Source organism: Pholis gunnellus (assembly GCF_910591455.1).
Source record: "Pholis gunnellus genome assembly, chromosome: 3".
In the NCBI taxonomy this organism is placed as follows: Eukaryota; Metazoa; Chordata; class Actinopteri; order Perciformes; family Pholidae; genus Pholis; species Pholis gunnellus.
In genome coordinates this window covers 11,147,139-11,167,848 of record NC_136529.1, presented here as the reverse complement: position 1 = coordinate 11,167,848, position 20,710 = coordinate 11,147,139, and the positions used below count along the sequence as shown (strand labels likewise).

Genomic DNA, 20,710 nt, shown 5'->3' with positions numbered 1-20,710 from the left:
GTGCCAGAGTTCTGGCAGTATGCATGCTGGCACATCTAACAGAGCCATCATTAAGGTTAGTAGTTACACCTGTGCTTTGAAAACTCAAAATGGCTGCAATTACAAAGGTCTAGTGAGGAGTGTTAATTGAGAAACTGGAGTGTCTTTAATAGGGATTTTTACAACATTGGTACAAAATGGAGGAGGAGCACTTACACCAAACACAGAACTGTGATGTTTTATTACTGTACATTTTGATTATAACTTACATAATCCAAAGTGTCTTAAACTGTATCAAGTCAAAGTCTAAACTGTTGATTTCACCGGCAGCTATGATATAATATATGACGACTGTTGGTGGTAAATTTACTCAGCTATAGCTAATTCACATTTCTTTTATGAGTTGGTAAAACAACACAAGTAGTTCTTGGTTTTAGTCTGGTTCCTTGGGCAAGAAAGACATTTTGCTTGTTGTGACGCTATTACGGTGACAAAATCTGTCTTCAACAGAAGGAAATATGAACACCTGGCAAAGTACTCAAAACCGCTTCTGTGGTAGTTGATGCTACAGTAGGTGTCTCCAGGACCACATTTTGCCACGATGACACACACACGCACACACACACGCGCACACACACACGCGCACACACACACACACACACACACAGTGAAAACAATAGCCTCCACACACTGTCACGGCTGGAGGAAGTAGGGGTTTGAGAGGTGCACCTCAACTCAATCTCTGAGATTCACTGTCTGAGTGAGGAGGCACTTAGCAGCTACAGTCACCACAGCAACCTTTGATTGCTGCTGGATGAGACGCAGCTGATTGAGATGAGCTAATTAGAGCAGTCTGACACTCACACACACACACACACACACACACACACACACACACAAGCACAGAACGGGTATAGATAGTCCCTTCAGTAATGCATCATATAGGTTCTTTTCACAGCAGCTATTTTGACATGTCATAGCAGGGTAAACACAGGTATCATTGATAAAATGAATCATGGTCCCATTCTATTGAGTGTGTCACAGTCATTCCAGGGAGCCAGCATGCACAATGCCCTGGCCCACGTAAAGACCTTTATAAACAGGGCCTTTATTAAAGTTAACAGTCACACCTGTGTTTACCCTGCAATGACATGTCAAAATGGCTGCTGTGAAAATTCCTATTACACCAGTTTTAGCTTCCATTTATTGGCTACCTATCTATGTCAGATCAGACTTTACTTACAACATTGAATGAATGGACACACCCCTTCCTACCAGCCTGATCTCCTTTAACCTTATACTCCAATCAGGACTCAGAATCAGCAGGCCTTTCACCCATCATACCCCCTTCTTATGGAATTACCTATGGAAATCAGACTAACAGCCCCCCCCCCCCCCCCCCCAAATAAAAGCCCCATAGAGTAATTGTATCTTAACAGGAAGCTCAGGATGAGGCTTGTTTTTCTTCAAAAATAAAAGCCCCAAACTCTCACTGTACATTAACAAAAGCTTCAGAACATAATTGGATCTGAACAGGGTGCTCGGTACAAGGCTTTTTCAAAACAAAATGCCAATAACTCTATCCTAACAGGGAGATCAGGATGTGCACCAAGTACAAGGCACACTGTCAAAATGTCTGCTTTTATTTGTTGTTTGTAATTATGCTTGGCAAAATCATATCTCGTTGAAACCACAAATACAGGCCTGTAGTTTAATCTAAATCAATCAAAATATTCAGTCTGTAAAATCACAAGTAAATATTTTCTTGGAATTGTCCATCTGTATGTTCTCCTAATAAACTGTAGGGCTTTACCTGAATGAGCACTTCAGACTGATGCATCAACATTTTTCAAAGGAACGCAGTGAAAAGGGTGAGCCGACACAAAGGGCTTCTCCCTTACTAAACTCCATTGTAGCATCAATGGAGACATTTATATGGCATTTATCTACAGGAAGATGACAATTAACCATACCAATTACAAAGTAAAATATTAAATAAACAATATCTCTCTCTAGGTAAAGCTGGATGTGTCATAATAGAACCATAAGATGTAGACAAATGTTTTTCATCAACTGCTGACACCTCAGTTAATTACAGTGGAGCAAACATTTCGTGACAAACTGCGAGTGACGCTTTTGGATGAATGAAGATGCGCTGTGTATCAGAGCTGACTTATGCTTTACTACAGCTTGCAGAATGGACGAGGGAGGGCGTGTCTCACTAAACTCTTTCATTAATGATACTTAATTCTCACTTTTCCATTTCTGTCTGACTGTTTGCCCCACCTACATCCCTTCCTGCTACGCTTTTGTCTGCCTCTATAATCACATCTCTTCTGATCCCCATCTCTGTTCAACCTTCTCTCTGTCTTAAGTGTAACAAGGATCAACAGGTGTTAATGGCTGTTACATTTTCATTATTCTCACGCTTCCGCTTCCCGTCACGGTCTTTTCTTTCTGTCTCCTCTGCGCTCATGATCCCGGATGTTCTCTCACTTCACTAGACCATTAGGCTCTTTTTAACTCAATTGCTATCTTGTCTTCCAACGCTCCCTTGTCACACCCCCTGCCTTTGCCTCTATTCCATGCTGTCAAATGCATTCAACTCCTGCTGTCAGAACAATACCACCTGCCTCTCCGTACCAGCACCTTAAAAACGAGCACACACAACCACAAACTGTATGAGAAACTGCAGTCTTCAGCGCAATGCTCTGAGATCTTTACATCCTTACACATATTGTGTCACTGCTTGTTGAGTCTTTAATTAAGGGGAGTGCCAGTAAAGTTTGGTCTGCTGTAGCACAGTTACAGTTAAGCTACTGTGAATGGAAACAAAATAATGGTGAAAGAGATAGAAGTTCATACAGCTCCTGCAGTCTCAGAACCCCCTCCCCGCTCTCCAATCCACATCACAAAAGCCGAGCCGAGTTGTGCAGTGATGTGTGTGTGCTTGTGTGGCACTGTGGAGGGAAGCCTGCTGTGAGTGTGCAGCTCGTCTGTCTGCACACGTGAGTGGGAGAAAGACCCAGATGTGAAGCTAGAGACAGGAAGGGGGGAGGGGGTTGAGGAGGGGATGGATGGAGGGGATTAGGGCGGATGTGATCAGAGAGCGCTGATCTGCCTGTCAGCAATGGTTGGCGCATACACACACACACACACACACACACATCTATTCTCACACACACCGAAACGGTGGTACATAGAGATTTGCTCAGCTGTGTTGAGCATGGAGACAGCCTGACTGAACCACACACACTCTCAATGTTTAGCTGGAGGGGCCTCATTTTAAAAGATGGCTTAGTGTGTTTAACAAATAGGCCTACATGTTACTGGTACAGTGCCCATCACTGACAAATTATCATGGCGCTTCGCATCCAAGTGCATTAAAGGATCAAATTAGCCATTTATGAAATCCCTGTTGGGATCCCATGTGATTCTGAGAGGGCAGCAGCCATGGGTGGCCTTTGCCTCCGAACGAATAAACAGGGCATCACTGTCTCATTAGTCAATTTCTTCCTGGTGAAATGAATTACAGCCAAAGGCGGTTGTGTGTAATACGGGATGTTCATCTTAGCAAGGAGGGAAGGTTTTAACACCTAGGTCACATTAGACAATTCACATCTGACTAAAGGGCTGTGGCCCTGCCCGCCTTCCATGCCAGTCTCTGCACCACGAGCCTCGGCCGACAATTATCTCACAGAGATTCTTTGATTTGTCTTTTTTGAGGAGCGTTTAATACCATAATATTATTTATTTAATTGTATTTTTTTTAGCATGGATACAAATACAACACATCCCATGAGTTTTAGACGCAGCCAAAACCTTGAGGAAGATGAAGTTGTTAAATGCTGTTCGGGAGAAACGGGAAGATATTTTTAAATTGATTAGGAACACCTAGCTAACGCTAATAATATAACAGTCCTGCAATACATCCTACCCTTATGTAGGTTCCATTGCTGGTGTTGTTTGTTTGGAGAGCTTCAATTGTATTGTTTTATATTGACGTGTGATTAAATATTTTGTCATATATTAATAAGGGAAGGCTAATTAAAAGAAACACCTCTCTATATAATGCAATACAATTCGGTAGCACTGCGTGTTACATCCCTCAACGTGATCACACAGTTGATTCAACACCTATATCTAAAACTGTTTCAACTAAAACTGAACCGTATAACCTTCATGAAGGTAGGATTTATTACTGTACTGTTGTATTAGGACTGTTTTATAATAACGTGCACAACGTCCTACAAAACGTAAACTTAAATCAATTTAGTTTTAATCAGTTTTCAAAAAATAAGTACAATTTATTCCGAAATGCCTAAATAGTAACCATTTAGGAAAATGAAAAAAAAATGTGGGAATGTTACACACACATGTATATATATATATATATGAAGGTTCATGTGTTGTGCTTCTCTCCTGATTAGTTTGCAGTCTGGCTTTTGGACGTATGAGCTGCATTAGCGTTCAACGACTACTTTCACGGCTGCTTTCAGAAAGAACATCTTGTTTACTACACTATGCCTCTCTGAAAACAAGATCATTTACAAGATCACATTAGATCCACGTCACCTTCATTGAAGTCAGGGCTGAATGACATTAAAGAATATTACGGTGACTTTTTTTATAAAATCAGAAAAAAGAACAATAAAAGCACTACAACTAAATAATTAAGTATCTTACTGATTTCCAGTCAGTTACCGTAATAAATCACACAAACTAGAGGGCAGAAATACAAAAAAGATCCCCTGATTATGGCTCTGCCCCTCTAAACATAAACAACAACGATCTCTGCTGGGCGGTAGTCGGGTCTTCAGCCATGCAATTGTCAGACACCGCCTTGTGACAATATCTGACTCTGTCCAGCATCGTCTTGTCTCAACACAAATAAATACAACCGACTAAACTCCCTTCTGCTCTTTGGTGTTTGATTCTGTCGAGGTCATTCTCCCGCGGTAGTAGATAGCATCAAAGCTTGCGTGTATTGTGGCGTTTGCATTGTTTACTTCATCTACTCTCATTCGCATACGTCACATGCAGCGTAGGGCCCGGGTGTTTCTGACCCTGTGGTTGGTTAAATTGCGTAGCATTCATAAGAACAAACCCTCGCGTTTGAAAACTGCGTTCTATAACATCGCAATAGTTTGAATTTGATTATTCGCTCAGCCGTAATGAGAGTATCTCTCTGAGTTTTAGACCCTCTTTTTAAACTCATAAGCCTTTGAATACTCTTTCTAGGGGAAAGGAAAGGAACACATTTAGGGGAGCTGGTGACATTTTTCTCCTCTCTGCTTCCTCTCGGGCAACACGTGTCTGAGACTTGAGGCAGTTTATGAGAGATGAAAGGGCCTGTATTAATAATAAATTATGAATGGATAAATAATATATGAAAAGGAAAATCTAGGAAGCTGGCACTTCCAGGTGCAGCTACGACCATTACTTTAACTGTAACGACTGGCAGATGACAACTCATAAAAGAGGATGAAAGTAAGTCATTGCCAGGAACAAACTCGGGTTAATGAGGTTAAAGAGTGTGTGTGTGTGTGTGTGTGCTTAAACTAACAGGGAATAAATCATATTAGAGTATTTTTTGAAAAGCAGTTTTAGCAGTCAAGATATTGATTTGGGATTCGCAGAAAATGAACCAGTGTTTGAAGTCAAATGCCGAAGCAGCATGTATTATTATCGTTCTAATGATGTATTTTTTATGACTTTATGTTGCATTTAAAGCTGGGTGATCACTGTGGAAATTATGGCTGCCACTGAACAAGAAGCTGTAACGGTAACAGCAAAATTAGTAACATGTTTAAGATGCAACAAAACAAAATTTTGACATGTTCTCCTCCATCAATCTAATCTAATCTGTAGCCAACCTAATCGTTACAAGCAAGTAGCATTGCAGCTTTTGCAGAAACGTTTGTGCATTGATTTTGTTCTACATCGTGTAGCCTATTCATAGCTCTGTGTTTTCAATCTACTCAGCCATTGGAACGCTTTGCATGCACTTCATCCACATGTTGACAAACTGCATCACTATCGTCATAGACATGAATGAGACTTTTGTTTTTATAGCTATTGCAATTGTCATTTTTGCAAAATCAATCCAGAATATGCAAATATGAAATAATAGCATACTTATCGCTTAGAAATGTGTCTCGTCAATACATGTGTTCTCTACAAGGTAAGGAGCCAAAATAAACCAGTTAAACCATTTTGCACTTTGATCTTAATCAAGCAGATGTGAAGTGAAGTCTCGTAGCTTCAGACAGCTGTATTTGAAAAAAAGAAGGAAAAAAAAGTTTTCCAAAGAAAGGGTTCAGTGGGGTTTTACGAGAACAGTTGTTCTCAGAAGAAGAGAATACGTTTTAAGCATTGCATTAATCATTTCTCTCCCCTCGATCCGACTGCCCATTTTCTAATCACCCTTTGAGGCACATCTGTAATAACGGCTGTTGAGTGGAAAAGCTATTAAAATCAATTTACAATCCTGTATCACAGCAGCGAGAGAGAGAGAGAAAGGCAGTCAGACAGAGAAGAAGAAAAAGAGTCCCAAATGGTCCATGGACGGCATGAACAAAGGAGGTGCTTAAAGGAAATGAGTCAATGCGAAGGAGGTGTTAGAAGTAACCACCTTCTCATAGCTGATGCTGCTTTGACGCTTGCATGTACTTGGTCTCAGTTGACTGAAGAGAAACATGTGATGTCTTGTTGGTGAGGTTTCTGAGGGAATATTTTCCTGAACCCGTGTCACTTGGGTTTCATCACATGCCCCGCCCCTTTAAGAGACCATCAGCAGGTGCTGAGACTATTCACTCCAATGGGAGAAATTAACGATTGTACAGATTAGGACCAATTCTTTCGCTCCAAAAGGAAATATTGAACCCTATTTTCACAAGCCACATACATTTTGAACATTCTTAGACTAAAATGGTATTTTCTTTGTTCGACACACTCACACTACACCGATATCTCTTCTCTCTGTTGGCACTGAACCGTCACAGTCTGGTGACATCACAGCACTACTAGTCTAACGTTAGCTAAACTGTGTCAAAATGTCAAGCTGACGTTCTCAAACGACCCAGCCAACTAATTGTTGTAATGCTTGATATGGCTATAAATATTTAATGTTAGCAAAAAAAATATAAATACATTAGGCCACGCCCACTTAGGAGACAGGAAGTGTATATCGTTTCATACTATTGGCGTAGCTTGTACTGCGTCATCTGTTATTTACTTATCATACATCTTTGGTGGATCTTAACTTCTAGCAGTGCGATCAATATGAGGGTGTGTGTGTGTGTGTGTGTGTGTGTGTGTGAGAGAGAGCATGAGACAGAGAGGACCTCTGCTGTGCCCTTGTTGATGTAAGTAACACTGTAGCAGTCAAAGCGGTCGAAATCCAAACCATTGGTTCCCCAGCCAGCCGGTGACACCCTGTCCCCTTTGTGTGTGTGTGTGTGTGTGTGTGTGTGTGTGTGTGTGTGTGTGAGAGTGTGTGTGTGACATCTAAGGTCTTTTAATATTTAAACGTCGCTAATAGCTGCACTACTCTCTCATTTTCGGTTGGTTTCTAATCATTTATCTCCTAGGTTAAAATTTCATAATAATAATAATAAAAATACATGACAATACATTATTCCCTTTCAAAATCAAACCCCTGCTTCTCCTATTGTTTGTGTTTATTGATAATACATCAGCCTGAACTCTCACAACAGCAGCTTTGCATTTAGTCTGGAGACACCTGAAGTAAACCCACACTTAAAATATGAACACTAGGTTTCATGACGTGTTCCAGCTTTTGTGATGTACGATCACTTTCTCAATGGACAGATTCACACAATCAGTCAAAGGAGGGTGTGGTGGAATCAGTGCAAGTAGAGACTCCTACTGATGTTCTATGGAATTACTGTCACGAAAATGGAGGCGACGCTGCCACAAAATGAGCTTTAGTGTCTGGAAGGCTTCCATCTGAATATTTTTTATTATAGTATAACTGACTTTGGCATTTATTGACTCATAATATCCAGAATGTCCAAGCCTCACAGTTGTCTAATTAAATATAAACAGTAAGAATCAGGATAGTGGAGGTCGACATAGAGGCGATAGAGGCCGATATAATAACGATAGTTTGGAGCAGGAAAAAGCCGATTACGGCATACATCACTGCAAGCCTCATTTCAACACTTTAATTCATAAGACAAAATAACTGCAGTAATCACAGTGTTTGAAATACTTATTACATACTTCATTGCTACTTGCTGCTGTTTTCATTTACCGTGATCCAAAACGTACCTATTGCACAGTATAATATCTCTATATTTTTTGAGGACATAAACTGAGTAGAGACTAATATTTTATAATTTCATGTGGTCAGAAATATAGAAAAAAAAACATCCTCCATGTCAAAGTGTAGATGCAGGAATAGGTGTTTCCTGCATTAGAGATATGAAAGTAGCTTTGGGCCACACTGCAGACTTCAAAGGAAGGATGTGCAGGGAGGAAATGAGCCAGTCGCACTGGCAGCATGAGAAACGGAGGGGCACCTGTGCATTTGCATGAATTTCTTTATGTTTTTTTTTTTTTTTGCTAAACACCACACATGCATACAAATGTGTATGCACACTTGTTTCAATTGGTTTGTGTAGTGCGTGTACATGTGTGTGTGTGTGTGTGTGTGTGTGTGTGTACCCTGTTGGTGAAACTATAAAATGACTGTTCGGAAGATGGGCTGTTTGTTCCCCAGCTCCACCAGTCCGCATGTTGAAGTGTCCTTGAGCAAGACATTGAACCCCAAGTCGCTCCCAAAGACCCAAAGTCCAAAAGTCCATTCGGCAAGATGCATACCAAATGACTGCAATAACATCCTATCTGTATCCTCACTGTCAAAGTATCCAATAAAACAGAAAATGCGAAAATAAACAGATAAGTAAAAATCTACTAAAACAATGCTGCCTGACAAAAGTTGAAGTCAGAAAAAAACTAATTTTGACATTAGTTAACAATCAAAACCACACTAGGTACGGATGTATTAACTAAGGACATTTGTGCATGTCAGGGTTAAGTGTGTGAGGGCAAGGAAAGGATATATGCTGTGGGTTTTGTGTCTTGGATAAAAAAGTGCCGGATATAAATGGGATATCAAAGTAGATTTGCTGTCGGTTTGCTGTGGTTGTCTCCAGCTGTCTGAACTCACCTCGCTGTGGAGAGCAGATGGATGTGAGTCAAAGGAGGGCTGAGCCGTGGAGCTGGAAGTCGTTCTATGTTGCAGCCTGACACCGTCACTGCCACCGGCACAGTCAAAGTTACTCTTCCACACCATTACCTGTTCATTCCACAATAATACACCAAAGTCAAATTACCAAAAATCTAATATTCAAAGAATTCATAAACTGTAAACTAGATTATTTTATAAGCATGCAAAGGGATTAAGGACTATTTAAACAGATTGTATTTGTCCTGGTACTGAATGACACGGCTAAATTGTTAATGTAATGTGTTGTTTGATTTAAGTCTGTTACTTGTTTCTTTTATGTGTGAAATGTTGATGCTGCCATCTTGGCCAGGATCCTCTTAGAGAAGAGATATTAAATCCCAAGAGGCCCATCTCGGATAAATAAAATAAAACATTAAATTAAACTGTCAAAATCACTGTCAGTGGTATGAGGAGGCACATTAATATGACCAGTGAATGGACTGTATCGATTCAATGTGTTAGGGTCAGTTAGCAGACCACGTCCTCACCTGTTCATCAGAACCTCCAGAGGCAAAGTACGCTCCTGTCCCGGAGAACGCAACACCGGTCACTGGACCCTGGAGCGAAGGCAAAGACATGGAGGTCACCATACAGTATAATCATATCATCATAGCCTTATCTTTATCACAAAGAGAAGCATCCTGAAAACTATTAGCTGCAAACTGTTTATTCAAGTTGAAAAGAAAAGCAATGTTATTGTTTGCTACGTAACTTTTTTGCTCCAAAAAATAAAAATATATATAAAGCACGGGCAGATCTATGCTTGTAGTAATCTAGTGCAAATCTCATGAAGCAAGCAAAAACCATTGGTCAATCGAACAGAATCAATTAATCAGCTGCTAATGTGATGTCTGCTTAATCTCTTGAGTAATGACAAACATGAGCTACTCAGCTGTGAGCATTTTCTTCTTGACTATGTCGTTTGTGATAACAAACGGAATGTCTGTCGGTTTTGGACTCTTGGTCAGACATTTCATAGACAAAACAATTAATAGATCAATAATACAAATAGTACAATTAATCAATAATGTAAATATTTGTTAGTTGCAGCCGTAGACAAAAATAGTGAAGCAATCCCTGTGAAAATCTGTGTGTTTCATTCAGCCCATTCATTCATTTCAAACCCTACATATAGTACCTTTGGAATATATGAATAATTTAAAATGTAACATAGCTGCAGTGAAAGTGTAGGTGTTCATGTTAAATACGGGGGCAAGAAAACACTACAAAAAAACGAACAAAACACAAAAACACACACTTCTAAATATTACACACAGAGTGACGAGAAGAGAGCTGGAAAGGATTAAGCATTTCTGTTCTCCTTTGTCTTTCTGCTCAGTCAGAGCTGAAGCTCTTGCATGCGTGTGAGTTTGTGGAGGGGGGGGGGGGGGGGGGGGGGGGGGATGTGGCAGAGCAATTATAACAGGAAGCAGAGACCCAGGTGAGGTGAGGTCACACATGGTCGGAGCCAAAAAAAAGGATCACCTGCTGATGTCAGGACTTTGACATGACGTGTGTGTGTGTGTGTGTGTGTGAGAGCTTGTAAGAACCTGGAGCGCAGACCGAATTCAGAAATCACGCTCTAGCTTTTTCTTTCTTTCTTTCTTTCTTTCTTTCTTTTCTCTACCTCACAATTCAAAATGGGGTGAATGATGGCAGCCTGAGCCCTCTGACTGTGTTCAAAGAGAGGATGAAGGCGAGAACAAACAAAAGGAGGGGAAAGACACCGACAGGGAGGCTGCTGGGAAGAAAATGGGAGCTGTGTGTCCTGCGGCTGGCACGCAGACAGGCTGGTTTGGGTGAGGAATGGTTTCCCAGAAGCACCTGAGAGAAGCAGACAGTTGTCTCTATGGCAACGCGACAGTCTGACAGACAGCATGTTCTGTCTGTGCTCTCTGACTAATGCCTGCTGCCAGGCTGGCACATGGCATGTCCAGACACACAGACAGAGAGAGAGACAGAGACAGAGAGAGAGACACAGGGAGAGGGAGAGGGAGAGAGAGAGAGAGAGAGAGAGAGAGAGAGAGAGAGAGAGACAGAGAGAGAGAGAGAGAGAGACAGAGAGAGAGAGAGAGAGAGAGAGAGACAGGGAGAGACAGAGTCAGAGAGCGAGACAGACAGAGAAAGAGAGAGAGCAAATTCTGCCCTTTTCTGCCCCTATACACACATATTACACTCAGTAGCATATTAAAGGTTCTATATTAAATATTCAGAGCATTAATATTGCAGCAAACAGCTATTTGCTGTGTAAAGATATACTGGAGTAATGTCTACGTTAGCAGAGAATGAAGTCACTCTCCCGCTATGTGTGTTGTAATCAGAGGTTCTCTGTGCTTTGTTGACATAGCCAAGCGAGTAGTGCATGTTAGTGCATGCGAGCATGCCCCAGTGGCTAGCTCACGACAGCGGCTCTGCACTGCTTTCATGCGGCGTTAATAGCCAATCACGCTGTCAGGTAAACACTGCTAGCGCTGTTTGCACCGTTAGCTGCTAGCCATGTTAAGAGCCTCTGAGAGGCAATAGATATGGTCAATTTTAAGATTCTAACCAATACAATCTTATCATAGATTCTCTTTGCCATACTTACTTTCACCAGACATGTCCCACTCTATAACCAGCTTCAAGCAGGAGTACATATAAATATGTAAAAACTGAAGCATGTAATCTCTTTCGCAGGGTCTTTTGCATCATACTGTCAGTTGTCAGACAGCGGAGCAGAGAGAGAAATGAACCTAAATTAGGCTGATTCTACACAGCCAGGTAAGCAGGTAACCCCTGAGGCAAGGTAAACAACACGTTTGACAGATCCAACAGAAAAAAAAAACACTCCCTCAGAGCCTCAGAGTGTTTTCACATACAGTTCATGCACATACACAGACAAGCAGACACATAAACACAACCTACACACCCACACCGAACAGATGGGGGTCTCTCCCATTTTCAAGCTTTGGGACTGGAGGGACCATTAACACCCTGAGAGCTCCCAGCACCAAAGGATTGGCGAAGAACAACAACAGAATTGGAGACAAAGTGAAGGAGATGACAAATGTGGAGGTGTGAAGCGAGGAGGGGGGGGGGGAAAGCGCTTTTTTCATCTTGACAAAGAGAAGAGTCTTGGCAAGGGGTTGAAGAGAAGCATGGGTGAAACAGACAAAAAAAAGACACAGAGATGAGAGACAGGCAACCTGTACAGAGGGATAGATAAACAGACGGACCACATGTGGTATTGGCAAGCCACTGATTCCCACAACTAGCCAGCAAGCCAGTCCATCAGCTGTTCAGATACAGTCAGTGAGCCGTCCGGCCGGCCAACATGTGAGTGCATGAGCGGTGGGAGCTAATAGAGGAGGAAAATTAGGATCACAATGATGGCGGTTGTACTATAACATCGCCAGAACACACGGAGAGGAGTGTGTAAGTCAGAGAAAAAGCATGGGACGTAAACAAGAGAGGAGGAGGAAGAGAAGAAGAAGAGGAGGAGGAGAGGATCCTGAGGAACGGAGGCAGGAACACAGTTCTGTTTCCTTCCAACAACCCTGAGATGAGTCATCATGAGTGGGCTGCCCGCTCGCCTGGCAAGTACTAAAATACACCATATACAAAAAAAAAAGGCCTCACACACACACACACACACTCTCACATACTTTACAGAATCCAACATGCACAAAGGAGAGAACAAACACACACACATACCTGTTCACACCAAACACACACACACTGAGGAGCAGCAGAGCAGACTACAGACACGAACTATCATGATCATGACTGGGTTTTAACTGCACAGTTTGATATCTGAGTATGATATCTGAACTGTGTGTGTGTGTGTGTGTGTGTGTGCGTTGTGTCTACCTGGTGTCCGTGCAGTGTATACAGTAGCTTGCCCTCTACAAGGTCCAGTATCTTCATCGTGGAATCGCTGGACGCAGTAATGAGGAAATTACCAGCCGGGTGGAAAGACAAGCTGTTCACCACACCAGTGTGGGCTGGAACACACACACAAACTTTATGATAGGACCAGAATAGACATTCTGTTACTCTGAACTAACTCTGAGGTAAATAAAAATCACATTTACATGTTCAACTGCCTGTTAAATAGCATGGCATTATTCAATATCCAGACGACAGTGCCAGTAATATACCAGCACCTATGCGTCGTTCAAGAGTTCAGAGTATTGCTCAAGGGCACTTCAGCAGGCCAGATGCTTGCTGATAAGGTTGCCTGGACCCCACTGAAGTGCACTGCTGCTGTACATCACAGCGCCTCAGTTGCTGTGTAACTTGAGAATGGCTTAACATCAGGTTTAGATTGGTACGTATCAATACGACGAGTACAGCAGCCCATAGCAGCTCATCAAAACTGCCCCCGGGACCCGAAATGAATCGAGACAGGACAGCAAGACATTCAACGGGCCACGTGGTCCCTCTGCTGGCTGTAAGATGCTACGACATAATGTAATATGTTCTAGCTGCAAAACGTATGCTGAGAGGCTGCATCAAACTATACTGGGAGCAGGGGGATGTACTATGTCTTAGGTTCATTCAAGGATCGTAAGCAAGGTAAACACCTCCAATTAAATCAAAGCTAAATTAATCACCTAATGACTCAAATACACAACTAATCATGGGTATCCAACAGTAACCACACCACATTTTAACCACAATTTCACACTTTAGGCTGGCACAGTTGGTGATTTACAGTATGTAAAGTGAAGCCCTGTGGCAAGTGGAAGACATGAGAGGAGAGCAAAAGCTTTTATCTTCATGCCCCGTCTCCTCAGACAGATGTGATTATCCATTATTAGATCTCACAACTCAAATCCATTTAAGAGAGCTGATTAGAACGATCAGACCGAGAGGCAGACTGACAAAAGGCATCAACATTTGGCTTATTGAATATGCAAAGTCTCTCGATTACCACTTTAATCGGGAGCGTTAAAGCTTCATTTTATCTTGGTGTTATTTACGTCAATTGCTGTATTTGTCACAGTGTTTAAAGGTGAGGCTTTACTTTAGCTGGGTGGGAGTGGATGACATCACTCTGACTTTTTGCCATATAAGGTCAAGCCATTTTTCTCCCAAACACAAACTGTCTTTTTGGAAGTGCTTTTACTGTGTTAGGGATCCAGTATATTATAAAATTATTTAAAACTCATTTGTGTTGTTTAAATATAAAGCTTCTATTAATATAATATCTATAAGGCATCAAAAACTGAGGCTAAACGGAGTGTTTTAAAGTTTTAAAAAATGTAGTAAATGCTTCCATTAATGTTTACTAAATAAATGAATGACTTTGCATTAAAGATATGAATATACAGCATTTGAATTCAAATTGTGGTTTTGCTGTAGCAATTGACCATAATGTTCAAATGGCATCATGATAAAAAAAAATACTTCCTTTAACTGTCTTTACCTTGGTAGTGCTGCAGCATCTTATGTGATCTGATGTCCCACACCTTCACAGAGTTGTCAGTACTGGCTGCAGCGATGCATGTTCCACTGGGATGGAAGTCCACATGGTTCGCATAACTTGGGAGAAAGAAAACATGACATTTAATGAAATTAGGTCTTTGGCCAAGCTTTTACAGTACATGAAATTAATTAAACCAGCAGGTTAATTTAACTAACAGAAAACATTTTATATAAAATATTACTTGGAAACACCCACCAGAGATGTTTGCTGCTCTTAAAATATTTCAAAACAATTCAAAAAAACAAGCCTGTGATGAATGAGTGGATGTTCAGTGCCTTGGTTTACAGTGATTTAGACAGAACACATTGAACCTGCAGCCTTTTTCAGTTGTTGTTACTGAAACAACAGTGTAAATGTAAGCCTAATAAAAAGAAAACGCAGTAAATAATGCTCTAAACACTAAACATTTAAAAACAATACCAGAAGAAACACTGAGAAAAAGAAATTGATTAATTTGGTTTACTCACTGCAATTGTTTCGCACACACATCACAACATTTCTTATCCACATATTCCCAAAACCTTTTCGGTTTGAATTGCTCACCCAGCATGTTCATAGAACGAATGAATACACTCTCTGCTATTCTTGTCCCACAGCTTTATAGTCTTATCATCACTGCACGACACAATCAAACGATCATCTGGAGAAAATCTGCAAAAGATTTATTGAAAATTATAGATCAAAAACTGTCCATTATCTACGTCTTCAGCTTCAGCTTTTACAAGTGACGTGTATTCATCAAAGTTGTGAAACTTAGAAATATATGGAATATCTATATGTACATACAACAAACAATAGAAATAACTGCAGCAGCCAGTAATATCTAACAACTGTATGCTTGTGTGTGTGTGTGTGTGTGTGTGTGTGTGTGTGTGTGTGTGTGTGTGTGTGTGTGTGTGTGTGTGTGTGTGTGTGTCGTACTTGGCACAGCGGACCCAGTTCATGTGCTGGTTGAGAGAGAAGAGGAACTTTTGCCTGTGGACGGTCCACACTTTGATGGTCTTGTCGTCAGAGGCTGTGACCAGATTCTGTCCATCACCAGAAAAGTTAACGCTGCGCACGGTGGCCGTGTGAGCCCTGAAAGCTGTTGACTCAGCCTTCCTGTACACACCCACAAACACCGAGGCAACAATTTAAACAAATTACCAAAAACAAGTGGGTGCCCTGAAATGTGTGCCTTCTTCTGTGTTGGCAAAAGCAGGAGATTCAGTACAAACTGTCTAGTGTTGTTGCTTTTATGAGTCAGCACCATTGTCCTTTGTGAAAGCTTTCCAGTGCAGAACAATAATAATGAGAAACGATAGATATGTAATCAAAACGATAAGGTGGAATACTTCCAAACTCACATGCTGGGCACCCAAAGCCGAACAGTCTTGTCTCTGGAGGCAGAGGCCACCAGGTGGCCAGAGGGAGAGAACTGAACAGAAGTGACAGCGTCTTTGTGTCCATCAAAGCGATACGCTCGCATCTGAGGTTTCATGTTCCAGATCATCACAGAGGAGTCCATCGAGCCTGTGGCTGGGAGAGGAAGGGAGCACAGGAGCGTGAACTGAGCATACATTGTGTAGAAATCATACCGTGCAGACAATAAAACTAAAAGAAAACAGACAGCAGGTGCAGCTAATGATCTGGCCACAGACAAAGAGTAAAATGAAGTAGCAGTTACCAATCTGTTTCATGTTCCAGCTCAAGTCCACACTCGTAACTTTGTCCCTGTGGCCCTTGAAATGCCTTTCTAGAGTTGGATCCGACTAGATGGCGAACAGAGAGACAGGTTACAGCAGCCACATATTAAAAACTTGTTTCAAAGTATTTCTCAATAGCATTAGATAGTCATGGCTAAATAAGCAACAATCAAAGTTGAATCTGTGTGGTGTGTGTGACATGATTGGCAGTGGCCTGAAAACGTAAGCAAACAATCCCGTTATTGTCATCCACAGCTCAAAACCGATTACATTCTCTGCAATGTGTTTAGGGTTTTGTGCTGCCAAGTCTACTCTGTTTTCAATACAGCTTGTAGGCAAGTCAAGCAGTAAAATAATGACAATCACAACAATTAAACAATAGAAATGCTACTGAGAATTTAGCTCCATACATTATGTCGCCAAAAGTATGAAAGTGTTTGTTCACTCAAACACAGGGCTTTTTCACTTGAGTATTTTAGCGTGTCACAGAAGGAAAAAGCACAGCTTGAGTGATGGCTGGAGCTCACTGTTAAACTGCCATGACATAATGGGACACTTGAAAAGCACGAATTATTGCAAATGGTATTAATAATACCAGTGCTTTTCATTTTATAGCAATGTAATGAAGGCCCATTACTTCCATATTTGATGTAAGATAAAACTTTTTTCATCCCGAGGGAAATTGTAATGCTCGATGAGTTTGATTGACGCAGGAAGAAAGGATTTCCGGCGCAGTTCTGTGGTTTATCATAAATTGCAAGGGTTCCACAAGATTATGAACTTAAAAAAACAAAAAATACATAGTGCATTTTCTGCCACAAAATATAGACGTACTACTGCCGTGGGGTGGCGCTGTTTCACGGCGTCTCTTGTTTCTAGCCTCCACCAACACCAACAAATTAACCCTCGTTTTTAGCCTTGCGGTGTAGTTGAATTCAGTCGTCTTCACTGGTTTAGTATGATTAATTAACAAGTAGCGATGTCTTATTCTCTCCAATTCACACATGTTATTTCATAAACGATGCCAAACTAGGAAGCACGTCAAACGTAATACACCATCTTATTACGCCCTCCGCTTGTCCTGCCAGGCAGCAGTTATCAAATTTGTGACGCCACAATAAATTAGCTATAGTCAAATTAGCTGTATATCTGGTATGTAGTTGCAAAATTTAGACCATCTGTTTTGCAAATGTTGGACTTTATGTGTCTAAATGCCATTCAAGAAAGCACGACATGTCGACATTGTAACAGGAAGTGTTGCCTGAGTGACTTGAATCAGGGCGAAATATCTGCCGAAATTACAGCAGGTTGAGTTACCAAGGAGACGAGGGCTGTGGCGCTAGTCTCTGCTAGCCGTTAAGCTAGCGGTTAAACTCGGAGAACGACTAGAAAGGGCTCCCGTGCTGCATGTTTGTGTGTAAGGGGACATTGGTATCATGGCAGAGCTCCACATTATAGGCCAGATCGTTGGGGCCACTGGTTTCCCGCAGAACAGTCTATTTTGCAAATGGGGAGTCCACACGGGAGGAGCATGGCGTCTCCTGTCCGGGCTGAAGGAGGGTCAGACCCAGGTGGATGTCCCCCAAACAGGAGACACGGCGTACTGGAGTCACCCCATCGATCTGCACTACGCGACCAAGGGACTCCAGGGCTGGCCAAAGCTTCACTTCCAGGTGTGGCACCAGGACTCTTTCGGTCGCTGCGAGTTGTACGGTTACGGGTACTGCCACGTCCCGTCTAGCCCCGGACACCACCGGATAAACTGCGGGACCTGGAGGCCGCTCGGCTCCTGGCAGGAGCAGCTGGCGCAAATGTTTGTCGGCGGAGGACCGCAGCTCCGCAGCCCGGACCTCATCTACAGCGGGGCGGACAGATACAGGCTGCACACCGAGGCCATGGGGACGGTGGAGCTGGAGCTAGGCATAGTCATGAGACACTTTGACAAATATGGCGTCGAGAGTTAACTCTGTGACATAAAACAAGACTTTGGGGAGTGGAGAGGGATTTTATATTTTATATACGTTTGTAGTAAAGTTTTTTTACTTTTTATAAATTGCGTTGGTGTTGTTTTTATATTATACTAACGCTAGATATGTAAATAAATAAAGTATCGTCTTAACGAAGTTGGTTCCTTGTTGATATGTGATTATCTCTCAATGTTAGCTGGGATTAGCAGTGGTTGTAATAAATGGATGCAGAGTAACAGTTCATTCTCAATTATGGATCATATTTATCTTCATTATACATTGAGACATATAACTTTAACATGTATTTAAAATGTAATATTCGAATTGTCTGCTCCAAAAGAAAGTCCAAGACCCCAGCAACACATCGCACTACATAACTCATATCTAACTTTCTTTAATATTTGCATATTTTAAAAAAACTGACCTTGATTGATGAGAAAACCTATTGCTTATGAGGCACCTAAAGTGGGTGAATTATTACCTTGATAGGCTACTAATCAAGGCATAAAATAGGAGCATCAGATGAGTAAAGTTGTGGCCAGCTATGAACATACAAGTCAGGCATGATCCAGGGTGTTATTAGAACCAAAGTGCACTATAGTTGTGAAAATATGTATGACAACTTGACTCAAGCTGCTGAATGTATTTACCAAGGTCTACAGGTGTCATCTACATGGGAAAGCTAAATTATGTGCTCAACATTTGTGCTCATAGTTTAGCAGGAATAGTTTAATGTGCATCCAGGTGTTGGAAATGCTCCAATGTGCAGTCACCTAACACTATCAAATCTGCAATTACAACCTTAATATGACACCTATAAAAGCTCTCAGTAGTATTATTGAACAGACAGACTAGTTGAATGTCATGATTACTTGCTATGTTTATTACACTAGTGTGAAGGTATAGGTTGCAATGAAAGCGTGGCAGACAGCACAGTAATTCACTTGAAACACAAAACTACAGACTTATTATTTGTCATAGTGTTTTGCGTTGTTGTTGTTGTTGTTGCTAGAGTTGTGGTGTAGACCTGAACAGACTTGTAACGTACTGAATATCCTGAAAAAATAAATTTGCACATCTGTGACATAATTCACTTTCATTCATCCTATTTGGACCACAAATACATTAATCACAGAGCCTCCTCTAACTCAAAACAGTGTCTGAAATAAGTCTACGAGACATTTCACTCAGGCCACATAACAACAGGGGTAACTGTACCCTCGTTTATGATCAACCCGTTTGAGAAAAAGTTCCCATATCATATAAAAATGTCTCTTTGTCGCTTCTATCGACTTTTACTAGTATACACAGCGACTGTGAAGCCACACATGAGAAACCAACTTCAGCCATACAGCTACCTTAACGCACACTTACCGGTGAAGAAGTCATCTTTCCTAATCTAACGAGAACGTTAGGAGACAAAAGGCCGGTGGAAAGCGACCGTTACAACCGAAATGTGACTGACGTCTACTTCTCTGTTGCGGTGAATGAGACAAACTAAACCGTGCAGTTAGCTCTTTGGTTAGTCCAACGCTAGCTTACAACTGTATTAGCTGGTAACTGGTAGTTGCTGACAACAACACAGTTCAGTTTACGCGCCGCGATTGGGCGCTGAGCGTCTGGTCGGATTCCTTAAAGGGAAAGTTGTACATTTACCGTTGATAACGTTTATGTGTAAAAGTAAAACGTCGATGTCAGAGAGATAATATTGTATAAGTGTGACGAATCTGAGCAATTAAGAGTTTATTATAATATTAATCCACGTAGATATTTGACTGAAAACTTTCATTTTTAATTGTAGTGACGCACCATTACCGCTAGGTGTCAGCAGTGTAGCACCGTTAGAAATCTACCCTTCAGGCTCTAGTGATTGTGTTAAGGAAGTGGAAAATGGAGCTTTATAGCAAATTCATTTTTTAAGTCCTTGAAAAGATATGAACATTGTCTCGAATTGAAACAGACGTTTTTTTTCATTCAATAAAAGAATATGTGATGGACTTTAGCTATCACCCAGGCTGATATTGATACTAAATAAGGATTGTTAAAAACACATTTAAAGCACTTCATCTCCATTTCATTCCACGTTATACTTCCACACCACTAAAATATCTGAGGGAAATGTACTTTTTTACTCGATCACATTTATCTGACAACCATTTAGTAGTTATTTTTAACATATGATGCACATAAAGCAGTTAAAAACGGCTCACCCTGGCCAGGTTACAATATGAAAATGCCCCTTATGTGTTAATGAGTCAATAACAATAATATAACACTGAAAGTAGACATGCTTCATAATGTGTACTATTTTGATACTATTATTACATGTTGCACACTCTTCTTTGCTTTTACT

At 41.2% G+C, this 20,710-nt stretch overlaps 2 protein-coding genes across 2 annotated transcripts in view; one reads left to right on the top strand and one right to left on the bottom strand.

Moving 5' to 3' along the window:
• The window catches only part of poc1a (POC1 centriolar protein A), a gene marked incomplete at both ends in the record, with an annotated part of 29,795 nt that extends 12,993 nt beyond the window's left edge, over positions 1-16,802 (bottom strand). The window contains 9 exons of the mRNA XM_079186304.1: positions 9,176-9,304; positions 9,724-9,792; positions 13,085-13,218; positions 14,646-14,761; positions 15,249-15,356; positions 15,627-15,806; positions 16,052-16,223; positions 16,372-16,456; positions 16,782-16,802. Of these exons, the coding sequence (XP_079042430.1) occupies positions 9,176-9,304; positions 9,724-9,792; positions 13,085-13,218; positions 14,646-14,761; positions 15,249-15,356; positions 15,627-15,806; positions 16,052-16,223; positions 16,372-16,456; positions 16,782-16,802 (1,014 nt within the window). The remainder of the gene's footprint in view (positions 1-9,175; positions 9,305-9,723; positions 9,793-13,084; positions 13,219-14,645; positions 14,762-15,248; positions 15,357-15,626; positions 15,807-16,051; positions 16,224-16,371; positions 16,457-16,781) is intronic.
• A 908-nt stretch (positions 16,803-17,710) lies between these two features.
• On the top strand, positions 17,711-18,503 carry b9d2 (B9 domain containing 2). Its single transcript, XM_079156881.1, has one exon. It carries the CDS (start codon positions 17,827-17,829, stop codon positions 18,352-18,354), a length of 528 nt encoding a protein of 175 aa, XP_079013007.1. The 5' UTR covers positions 17,711-17,826; the 3' UTR covers positions 18,355-18,503.
• Positions 18,504-20,710: the final 2,207 nt, after the last annotated feature.

What these genes read in the sequence shown, in the direction of transcription:
- b9d2 (XM_079156881.1), top strand. Translation starts at nt 17,827, where the DNA reads ATGGCAGAGCTCCACATTATAGGCCAGATCGTTGGGGCCACTGGTTTC.